Source organism: Sphaeramia orbicularis, chromosome 6, assembly GCF_902148855.1.
Source record: "Sphaeramia orbicularis chromosome 6, fSphaOr1.1, whole genome shotgun sequence".
NCBI classification, from domain to species: domain Eukaryota; kingdom Metazoa; phylum Chordata; class Actinopteri; order Kurtiformes; family Apogonidae; genus Sphaeramia; species Sphaeramia orbicularis.
The window spans coordinates 29,452,026-29,464,502 of record NC_043962.1 but is presented as its reverse complement, the minus strand read 5'-3'; the positions used below and the strand labels follow the sequence as shown (position 1 = coordinate 29,464,502).

The 12,477-nt window shown below is 35.4% G+C and overlaps 1 protein-coding gene and 1 non-coding gene across 2 annotated transcripts; both read left to right on the top strand.

Moving 5' to 3' along the window:
• Window positions 1-1,317: 1,317 nt before the first annotated feature.
• Window positions 1,318-9,426, top strand: malt3 (MALT paracaspase 3). Its single transcript, XM_030137602.1, is given in 16 exon segments — window positions 1,318-1,336; window positions 1,712-1,774; window positions 1,883-2,007; window positions 2,283-2,421; window positions 2,584-2,759; window positions 2,969-3,065; window positions 3,514-3,549; window positions 3,667-3,870; window positions 5,144-5,321; window positions 5,465-5,472; window positions 5,475-5,538; window positions 5,764-5,891; window positions 7,161-7,310; window positions 7,824-7,978; window positions 8,574-8,690; window positions 8,792-9,426. Coding segments are annotated over 15 exon segments (1,953 nt in total). The 5' UTR covers window positions 1,318-1,336; window positions 1,712-1,737; the 3' UTR covers window positions 9,131-9,426.
• Window positions 9,427-11,648: 2,222 nt separating this feature from the next.
• On the top strand, window positions 11,649-11,720 carry trnah-gug (transfer RNA histidin (anticodon GUG)). The gene has a single exon. It is a non-coding gene; the product is annotated as a tRNA-His (tRNA).
• Window positions 11,721-12,477: the final 757 nt, after the last annotated feature.

Below are 12,477 nucleotides of genomic sequence, written 5' to 3'. Positions count from 1 at the left end.
TATTTCATTTCCAATGAGCTCTCAACATTTTTACCATTTTGAAACAGGAATGAGGAATTCAGACTGAATTCACCTTTTTATCCCCAAATTTGAGCCGACTCACTGGGCTTCTCTGAGAAGTCAGAAAATGAATCAACATTCAGCTTATAACATTCAACCAGTAAAAATACTTTTTCTGTTCAGGTAAATAAACAAGTCTAACTATAGTAAAGTAAATAGCAATAAATAACTATAATTTGATACCTTAATCAAGAAATAATGTTTTAAATTAAAAAAAAAAAAAGTTTCTAGTATAAAAGTACATTTGAACATAATAATAATAATAATAATAATAATAATATAATAATAATAATAATAATAATAATATTTTAGCATTAAAAATATCACTGTCTACAAGTAAAATGTCCCCAGAATAAAACAAGTGAAACTTTGAAACTTTACCAATTTGAGTCACTAATAATAAAATAAATTAAGTTAAAATGATGGCTGGCTGTAGTTTCCAAGATACAGTCTTGGGTCAAAAAGTGAATTCTGAGAAATAACAAGAAAATGGGTTTTACATAAAATAAATTTTCCTCTCAGAGCCACAGATCTACTTCAAAACATTGTCTGCACAGATTTATAAAGTTATGTATAAATGCACATAAAGCAATATATGTGTGTAATAACACTTAATCATATACATTGAAAACATCATTTGTTTTCCAATTCATCTGATTAAATATGTAAGATTTATCACATTTAACCTGAGGTAGATTATTTCTAAAGATAAATAAATAAATAAATAAATAAATAGCAGACCAGTGTATCATTTTGGTTAAAGAACTTCTGCACACTGGTGTTAACTATTACAGAAACATAAAATGAAATATGATTGTGGTAATCACCATAGCTGTTCTGTTAGGGCAGCTGTGGCATAAACCAGAATGTTTCAGCACCCTGATGGTGTAATAAGAGGCTACGGTGCTCATTACCGTAATGACTGAAAAATTGGTCAAGTTTGACCCTATTTTACATAAATGAAAAAGGCAAAGGTAAATTATTGTTTTATAACTTGGTTTATGTGTTTTGTTTAAATATGTTGCTAAAGTCAAAGTACACCTCCGTTCCTGAAATATTTATTAAATGTCACTGTGGTTCTGATGGACGCGATGCTCCTCTCATACAGACTTTACGGTGATGTGTGTGTGTGCGGGGTGTGTGTTCCGGGAAAGGGAAGTGCTGGGTCCATTAAATTATGAAGATTCAGAGAAGAAAAACATAATCTCACAGCTGCTCGACTAAGACGAAGCTGACGGCTGGTATGCACTAAAACTTGTGTTTGTGGTCATTCTAGGTAACAGTCGAGATTTTACAAGTTACTTAAATAGCGTACTTTTAGAGAACTATCCTGTAAATGTAACAGCTGCCTTCAGGGGAAATCAGAACTTAGTGTTGGCCACAGAGACACATTTTTGTGTCCGTAATAGCGTACTTTTAGAGAACTATCCTGTAAATGTAACAGCTGCCTTGAGGGGAAATCAGAACTTAGTGTTGGCCATAGAAACACATTTTTGTGTCCGTAATGTTTGATGGAAGTTTGAGCTTGATTTCAGATTTACACTGATTTCCTAACGTCATTAATGTCATAATGTTTTCTTTATGCAGGTGTAATAAGCGGGATGAGGTTTTAACTAAATTTGTTTCTGGTCATTGAATGTCTCACTCACAGATCACCAACAACTAGAAGATGTGCTTATGACTGGAACCAAACCTTTTCCAATGATGATCAGAGGTACTGTAATCTAATGAAATCTATTTATTAGCAACCACAAAATGTATTTCCAAATAGACACAATGCATTTTCACAGGTGACTGAGATTTTCATTTGATTGTGTTTCAGACATTGTCATCGTTCGCCATCCTGTGTCTGTGTGTGTACCTGTCAATCATCAGGTGACTCTCAGAGTCCGTGCTGAGGGCACAGGTGTATTAAATTACCAGTGGTTCACTGATGATGAAACAGAGGTATGTGGACTTTCTAATAACAACAAAACGTAAAGTTTGTTTAAAGATACATATATTTATTTGCTTTCACCTGTTCATAAATACTGTAGGGGTGTGCTTACTAGGTGTTGTGATTTGTTTTATTTTTGTGCATAGCTGTTTCTTGACAATATGTGAAATATATGTAAGAAATTAAAGAAAAAATAGGCTTAAAAGTCCAAACTTGTGGTGATGTAGAGCCTTATATTTGATCTTTTGCCTCATATGTATGTTTATGATTGTTTTATTTTTTGAAGGTACCTGGTGGCACCCAAGCAGACCTTACCATCACACCTCAAAGAACTCAGCTCTATGTGTGCAGAGTCAATGACCATTTTTGTAACTGTGTGTTCAGTGACTGGGTGAAAGTGAAGGTGTTGGACATTGATAAATCAGGTATTTGCACCATTGCTGTGTAAATTCATGCTGTTGTTGTGTTGTGATGTCCTGATTTTGTACTGATTTTTACAGCTATGTGTTACTAATGCTTGACTTAATAATTACTGTCACATTTTTGCTGTGTTTTAACACCACCTCTTTCTTTCCAAACACCATCAGGGTTGCCGTTACACTGGCAGGGTGAGCTCCACATTGCTATCAACCCTAAATCCCAAACGGTTCGTCCTGGTGCCAAACTTACTCTCTGCTGTTCTGCCTTTGGAATCCCTGCTCCTCGCTATCAGTGGTACAGAAATGGACAGGCACTGCATGACAAGACTAGTGACACACTGCAGGTGAGGGAAAAAAAATGACTGTTTACTTACCTCTGTGCTGACAGTGATTATTTACATTGTGCTATCAGTCTGTTTGCCATAATTTAAGTGCTTCACAATAACACACCCATCACCATTCATATAATTCAATCATCAATTTTAGTCATAAACATAGAAGTCCGTGACTAAAACAATAGCAGGAATGTGATATAGTGTGTGTTTATCTGCAGATTGACCATGCAGCAGCTGCACATAAAGGATCATACCTGTGCTCAGTTTCTAATGTGCTAGAAGAGAGATGGTCTGAACCGGCCGATGTTGACATTGGTAAGTCATGACTGAAACTCCTTTCATCAGCTCTGTAAAAATACATTTGTAAGTTTCACAAGTTTATTGTTCTTTGAGTTTATCACCTGCATTTCTGACCAAAAGGTAGTGTAGAGAGAAAAAAAAAGTCTAAAAAATTTTTTTTCTTCACACTCCTGTCATCCCACTGATTTAGTACTCAGGCTTTTTTTCCATTATGCTGACTGGAGGTACTTTCCCATTTCTACACACTAAAAGGAAGTTGTTAGGTTCCAAATAGTACTTGGTAGAGCCTTAAACACATAACACGAAAGAGATGTAAAGTGAAACTAGCTTACAGTGTTTCTCCGATTTGCCATTTATGTAACCAGTGTTGTAGTATGTACTGTGATTTAACAAAAAAAAAAAGGTGTTGAGATAGGATGTTTTAACACTGATGCTAACTGTGTACTGTTTTTTTATCTTCTAGTGCAAATTGTTCAACAGCCTCCTACAGCGCCCACAGGTACAGTTTAATGGAAAAAAATGTACTCAACTAGCTATTTTTAGTCAGCTGGAGAGGAAAACTATTAATAGAATTTCCCCACGCTATATTTACTCACCTACTTGGATTTTCTTTTAGCTTCTGATAAAGTTGCCTTACTCATTGGTAACTTGAATTACGCAAACCATCCTGGCTTGATGGCACCCGTTATGGATGTACATGAGCTGTCCAACCTCCTGCAGCAGCTTGGCTTCAGAGTGGTTTCCCTTCTGGATCTCACCAGGGATGAGATGCTGGCTGCTATTGACAAGTTCATTCAACTCCTTGACAGAGGGGTTTATGGTGAGTGTAATTTTCCTCTAGTCTTTGTGTGTTATAGCATTCAGTAATTGGGCATTTATGACATGTGTTATAAATGTCATATGTCATGCTTGTATGTAATATCTGCTTTTGTCCTCTGAGAAATGTTGATACAGACACATCTACAGGGTGGGGAAGCAAAATTTACAATATTTTGAGGCAGGGATTGAAAGACAATGTATGACCAATTAGTTTATTGAAAGTCATGAGAATTTATTTGCCACAAGAAAATGGACATAATAGAAAATGTTTTTATTCTATGTGTCCTCCTTCTTGCTCAATAACTGCCTTCACACGCTTCCTGAAACTTGCGCAAGTGTTCCTCAAATATTGGGGTGACAACTTCTCCCATTCTTCTTTAATAGTATCTTCCAGACTTTCTCGTAATAGTTTTGCTCATAGTCATTCTCTTCTTTACATTATAAACAGTCTTTATGGACACTCCAACTACTTTTGAAATCTCCTTTGGTGTGACGAGTGCATTCAGCAAATCACACACTCTTTGACATTTGCTTTCCTGATTACTCATATGGGCAAAAGTTTCTGAAAAGGTATGAATAGTGTTAGGTATGATTATGACATCAATATATGTTTGGTTTTAAAACAATTGACGTAGTGCCTGCTGAGAAAAAACAACTAAATGTTCATTGTAAATTTTGCTTCCCCACCCTGTATGTTCTGAAATATTACAATATAACTTCCTTTGTCACATTTTGTCACCCTTATCTGTCATTCTCATGGGTCACGAACCCACAGTTCCCTTATACATATCTTGGTTTACACGTAGGTGTTGCTGTGAGGAAAGATAAGTGGTAGAACAAATAGGCCCTCTCAGGTTTGACTATAATGCAATTTAGAGAATAGATTTGCATAAATTTGTACTCAGGCAAACTGTCAATTTACTTTCATTCTAAATTTGCAATACATTACACAGTGTTGTGCAATAATCGTATTGTGTATATGAATACAGTCAATGATTAATAACCAGAGCTATAAACTACTAAGTTAGTGGTATGTTCTGAAGAGGTGATATCATCAAACAATGACGAAACAATGATAACAAATATGTTGTACTGTATTATAAAGATAACATCTGGTTACTGTTCTCTGTTGTGAAATATTGACCTAAAACAGAAAACCGAGAATTCTTATGTGATGTTTTGAAACATTGTAATGCATGCACAAGGAACCAAATCTGTCACAATGTTTAATGGCTTTGCAGTTGATCTAAATGTATTTTCCTCGTCTTCGACAGGCCTTTTCTACTATGCAGGCCATGGGTATGAGCGTGCTGGGAGGAATTACTTGGTAGCTGTTGATGCTCCACAACCATATCGACCTGAAAACTGTGTCTGTGTGCAGAGGATTATGCACAGCATGCAGGAAAGACGAACAGCACTGAGTGTAATCCTCTTGGATACCTGTAGAAAATGGTAAATAGAGTTTGGAATTTTAGTGATATATAGTTACATCGATTTTTACCATTGTATAGGGATCATACATAGCAGAAAGTGTCATATCTGTTGATTTTTTAAATTTGTTTTAATGGTTTCATTCTTTTCAAAACTTACATAAGGTACAACCAGGATGCATACCTTCAGCCATCATGCCCTTGCAACCCAGTGGAAATAATGTTTATGGTTATGCCACGTATGTACATTACATTTTTCACTCACAAATACTTTATTATTCTTGTATATCTAGTACCTAACCTAACTATTGATTTTTGATTCATAATTTTGGCAATTAGCGTTAGATATTAAACTTACTAATATTTTCAAAGAGTAAATATATTATAAAATACTGTGAAATAAATACATACACGTAAAACAAAACAAAATGTATGCAATGTTTCCTTTCAATCTTTTAACACAGATGTGAAGATGCTGAGGCTTTTGAGGTCCAGGATGGTGGAAAAAGTACCGGAATTTTCACTAAGTACCTGAACAAGTACATCCTATTGCCTGAGAAAGTCACACATGTGTTGGAGAAGGTGTCTGAGGGTAAGTATGTCATAAAATGATTTGTTCTTTTAATTTGTTTTTTTGTTTGAGGTTAGACTGATGAATCTAGCATTACATATCAATCAAAAAAGTAATAGCAAAGGATGGTGTAACTTAAAGGATATTTATATATTTTTTTATACTGTACATGATATTTATTGTTGAGACGAAGTATTTATGACTAACAGCATCAGTGTTTGAGTCTTAAATAGAAACTGCCTTCAAATGCACTTAGTAAAAAAAAAACTCTCTAACATCTGTTTGTAATTTATAGTCAAATATTAAAGAGACAGTTCTTGGAGATCCAGGGTAAACAGATCTAAAGAGAACAGGTTGTTCTTTGGTTTGTCCGGGAGGTATGCAGACATGTTTTACTGGCAACTCATTTTAGTAGGTGTCGTTGTTTCTGAGCAGGGGTGGGGACTTATACAGTTGGCCTGTGATGAGAGTGTGTTTTTCTGTTGATGGGTCTCTGGTAGAATAATTTTTCACAGTTGCATTAGAATGTGACCTCATTCTTTGGAAATTCACACTGTTGGCTAGAGAACAGCAAGAAACCTGAGAGCTGCAGAGGGCGAGACAGCTGCTCCGCCGTTTGCACACCCCCTGCTAGTGCTCTCATGGGTTCACTCACAAATCAGCGCTGCCAGGACACGAAACCCTGCTGACAGCACAGTGTGTCTGTAGACATATTTTTAGATAAGAAATTAAGCACTGATTATGGAAATCTTAAAATATACCATGTATCTTTACTTTAAAGAGAACAGAGATACAACATTTGAAATCACCTTTTGTTTGTGTTATCTGGGTGAAATGGCAAAAGGAGATGAACTGCATCTTCCGTATCCCTAATACAATGAAGACAGCTTGTATAAACTCTGTTAAAAGACAAACATTAAAACAACAACAAAAACTACATCAAATTCTTATATTTTCCTGTGCTGTATTTACTGTGAAAATGGGTTTCCCCCAAATAATTCAATTACCATGAATATTATTAAATCATTTGTTAGATTTTCCTAAGTTCCTCAAATTCAATCATGTGAATCTGATTAATTATTGTTTGTATGTCACTCATTCCTAACACACAGCTATTGCAAAAGTCAGGCAGCTCCACAAACATAGACTGTGAGTGCATGAGTTATCGTGGTTGGTGGTTTTTGTAAAGATTTTAGAAATTCATGACCTACTAGCTTTCCTAGAATTTTCCTTCATGGACTTCAAGAGATCATACTCACCTTCACTTCTTGACCTTTGTCTTTGAAACAGATCTAGGCAGAGACCCTCTGGTCACAGGCAAGCAAGCAGTAGAGATCAAACACACCCTGAAGGAACCCCGTTCACTTGCAGATCCAGTCCCAACCGCCGGTCACACAAGGGAACTACACCTGCGAGACGTCTGTTGGAGGCAAGCAAATGGTGAGTTAAAAATACCACAAAAGTTGTGTTTGTGTATAACAGGTCAGTTCCTTTTTCCACACGCCTCCTACTCCTCAGCATGTGACAAACCAGGACAACGCATTGTCTTTTAATATATTTTCACCACCATTCAACACGCAATCATTATTTGCTGTCAATTAAAAAGGGAACTACACTTAATTATGTGTATATTCCTGTTTGATAAAAGGAAATCCTTTTTGACAGCTTCCTCAAATTGACTTTACACTTTTTTAAATGGAACCTTTTCACTGTGGGCTATTTCTCCATCAAGTGCGATTAAAGATAGAAGTCTGCTGCTTAAATTAACAGCGGGCCTGAAAGTCCCTAATGTGGTTTGTCACTTGAACTGTAAAATCAGTAGCTCTGTCTCCTTAACTTAATACTGCGTAATAATGCAATGTAAGAGTCAAAGTTAAACTACCTTGAATCACATTATTTTCGAGTATTTATTTATTTTTATTTTTAAAAAATTTGTGTAATATCTCCTTACAGAGCTACCAAGGCAAAAACGACTGAAGTTTCTTTGTGGAGTAGAAGTGGAAGTCAGCTTCTCAGCTTTATTTTCCAATGTCATGTTGGCTTTTGCATCTGTGAAGAAAACAGGCCCTCGAACCCAGGACTGCACCGTCACTCTGAGTAGCATACCTGTAAATATTTTTTTTTAATTTTTCACATTTTACAACCACACAAAGGTTTTATACTGTGAAATTTTACATCTCTCTCATTTTTGACGCATACACAACACAAAACATAAATAATTGTACTATTCACAGAAAAATAATGTTTACATTCGTGCATAACCCATTCACTCTTTCTGCATGTCTTGCAATCCTCACTAATTTCAGAGTATAAACTTTTAACACTGTTAAACACATCATAAATTCCATGTGGCTCACCACAGCATGCTGTTAGTTTCCATTAGCCAGCAGGAGTTTCTCAATGATGACCATTCACCCCCGTGTTTCATATGTTTGAGGAAGTTCTGCCCTTATATGGGCTTCCAGCCTGCTGCAACCACAGAAAAAAACAAAGCAGGAAGCAGTGATAGTAATCAGTTACATTCTTGTGTAAAGCGCTGATATTATCAATATCAGCCTGACAGACTACACTGACATCTAGTGGCTAATTTACTGAGAAACCTTTAGTGCCAACACATCGTAAATTCATGAGGTAATGGATTTATAATGTTTTGATACAGGAAACTAATTGTGCTAATAAAATTTCCTCTCTCTGAATCCTCAGCCAATGGAGGATATATTTTCAGGACCTGGAAGGTCAGAGGATATGGACAGTCTTCTGTTCAAGGAATCTGAAAACCCAGATTCTACTTTGCAACTCTGTGCTCTTCAGAAACTGAAGGTGTGTTTGTGTGTCTCATCACTGTTTCTGTGTAAAAGCAAGTAAACTAAGAACATGTATAAAAGAAAATATAAAACACATTTGTTTTTTTTTTTAATTAGGAATCACTAGTCATCAAGGTGGATCTACACTATACACATACGGACAATAAGATGCGCCAGACAGAAAGCCAACAGTTGGACATTGGAAAGCCTCTGGTGGCATCCTGTAAACTGTACAAGAGAAATCATGGAGCAGCTGCCAAGAAACAACAAAGCGCTTCTCCCCAAAGCATGGGTAACATCGCACGCAGCAAACCACCGTTACACCAGACCCAGGCTGGTCCAGGTCGGCCATTTACAAGAAAGGCAGAATGTGCTGCAAAAGCTGCAGTTTGGAGGCGCAATGAACCAGAGGAGAATGATGAAAATGAACTGCACAGCTTCACTCTTCAGCATTAGATTTTTCTGGTCCTATTACTGTATTTACCAGTACCTAATCATGCATCGACTTTGTTGCAATGGATGAATGAATGAAGAATGAGTGAATGATATTTGTGCTTTTGTGATTGGTTTGAGAAAGCAACTTAAAATTTTTAGCTCAACACTTATGAAACATTAACACTTACTTTTGCTAACCAGTGATTTTCAGAATAAATGTAATAATGAAAAGATGACACTTTTGTATCTGGCAAGCTGGCTGGCCTAGACAATTACTGTCAATAATTTATCAAATAAAGACTACTACTTTATCATTATTCAGTGTCTTTTTTCTGCAATGTTATCAAATACATTTATACAAATACTTACTAATACTACACTGTTGTCCATAAAATTGGAATAATTTTGTTTCCACATACATTCCTCTTTTAATACACATCAGTAATATACTTTGAACAGATGCAATTATTATATACTGAATCCCAGTTACATTTTATTAAGAATAAATCACAGTTTCACGATCATTTCATGAGGAGAATATCTCATTCTAACTTTATGAATAACAGTGTATTTTACTGTGGAAAATTGTTGCGTCTAATAGAAACATGATCCTACTTACAAACCCCCTCATTACACAAAGATGCCTGCATATATATATATATATATATATATATATATATATATATATATATATATATATATATATATGTATGTGTGTGTGTGTGTATATATATACGTATATATATATGTGTGTGTGTGTGTGTGTACTTTTTAGAGAAAGTAAATATTCAGTGTTTAGGAATGAAATGTTCGACTTGTAATTATTTCTAGTGATGGGACTTTTGGCTCTTTGAAGGGAGCCGTTCAATCAGGAGCCGTTCACTGAAAAGAGCCATTCAAAAGACTGGCTCTTTTATGTTTTTTGCGTTATTTTGAAACACCAGTGTTTTAATGACTAAACAGGCTACATGTGATGATTGACATTACATTTTAAAGGTGTTTAACCGGCGCGGCAGTAAATATTATCTTAACATAAAAAAGAATAGTTAGTCCAAATGTGTGGGCCAAATACATGACATGAGAGGTGACATTAGGCAAATGCTGAAATCGGACCAAAAACATCACAGTACATTATGTGGACTAGTCTGTAGCCTAAAAATGAAGAAGAAAATAAAACATTTTCTTATGAAATAACATTTTATTTATTTTGATTAATCACTAGTGATGTGACATTCACAAACAAATCGAATCTTTTGAACGGCTCTTTGAAATGAACGATGGGAACCGAGTCTTTGTAAAGAGCCATTCATTTTTTTTTTTTTTTTACTTTTTTTTTTTTTCTAAGGAGGGAGTGTCTGATTTCCTGTCAATTTACCAACATAATGTTCTTGTTCTGAGAATTGCACTGTAGTTCAGATATTTAAATAATTGCAGTGATTAATCACTGTTGTGTTTTGTGGATTTTTTTCCGTATGTTTACACACATTTATTGTTCTTGTTTTGAGGAGAATAAAATGTTATTTTATAAGAAAATGTTTTATTTTCTTCTTCATTTTTAGGCTACAGACTAGTCCACATAATGTACCGTGATGTTTTTGGTCCAATTCCAGCATTTGCCTTGTGTCACCTCTCATGTCATGTATTTAGCCCACACATTTTAACTAACTATTCTTTTTTATGGTAAGATAATATTTACTGCCGCGCCAATTAAACACTTTTAAAATGTAATGTCAATCATCACATGTAGCCTGTTTAGTCATTAAAACACTGGTGTTTCAAAATAATGCAAAAAACATGAAAAAGCCAGTCTTTTGAACAGCTCTTTTCAGTGAACGGCTCCTGATTGAACGGCTCCCTTCAAAGAGCCAAAAGTCCCATCACTATTAATCACTGCAATTTCTTAAATACCTGAACTATAGTGCAACTCTCAGAACAAGAACAGTATATCGGTAAATTGACAGGCAATCAGACACTCCCTCCTTAAAAAAAAAAAAAAAAAAAAAAAAAAAAAAAATGAACAGCTCTTTACAAAGACTCGGTTCCCATCGTTCATTTCAAAGAGCCGTTCAAAAGATTCGATTCGTTCATGAACGTCACATCACTAATTGTTTCTAGTTAGCTTCTTATCGTAAATGCGCAGTTAGCTACTTTTATGACAATCCCAACTAGTAACCGGAAAGCAGCGACAAAGGCAATAATTATTCTATTTAATAGCACTATGTTAACGTGGTATTTTCATCTCGAAAGTAAAATATACAATTTGCAAATTCTTGGGATAAGTGTAAAGCAGTAGCTAGCAAACGCAAACTCACGCGCTATACTGCCGTTGTCGACTTGTTATCTTGCTAACTTGCAAACTAGCTTAAAGTTATTCTGGTAGGCTTCTTTTTGGCACCGTCACTACATGCTCATTTCAGTGTAATGCAGACGAGACGATAACAACATTTAACAATATTTACAACAATAATATTGAGATCTACTGCTCAAACCTTTGTATACAGATAATTCAAAGGTGCAGAACCAGTTTCCCCGGTAGCTCGCCGTGATCGTATAGTGGTTAGTACTCTGCGTTGTGGCCGCAGCAACCCCGGTTCGAATCCGGGTCACGGCAAAGACACATGAGGGATAATGTTTTCAGTTTTAGCATATTCTTCTTTACATTTTTGTATCTAAAAACACCTGCATACTATAGGAAGCAAATGTTAAAATAAAATATTACAATGGCTGCTCCTTCTATTTAGTGTCACAATGTAAATGGCCTCCATATTATAGATTAGTGTGTCCTTATGATATAAGATTTAATACTTGCAGTTGAAGAACACTACTGGCGTGTTATTATTATTATTTTTTTAGTTTTAATCAAGTTCTAAATTTGTCCTACATTTGAAGAATAAACGTGTTTTGTATAATTGAATTGCATGGTACTAACGGTGTACTGCCTGCAGGTGGCAGCCGAGTATATTTAATCTGTATCTGACTAATGCATTGAATATTGTCGTCTTTACAGTGTGGTTTTCTTTAAGTTTGGCAAAACTGTTTACACATAAATAAGATTGTTACAGTAGTATGTCAAAGGAGGACACTGATTTTAGTTGAAATTTTGATGGTTTTGCTCATTCTGCTTCAAAAACAGCCACAAATCCTGTAGACAAGTAGCTAATATTATTCATTTTTAGAATCTTAATTAAAAGGGATTTCAGTATTTCATGTGTTTTATTCATGAGTGGGTTTCCACAGCTGCTGGCTGGTTACACTTGGTAAGAGACAGGAGTCCTTATTATCATGGGCATTTGCATCATAAATGTAAGTCTGTGAAGGATATATTAACAAAGTGTTAATATAATATTTTCTGCGTCTGTGTACCAGGT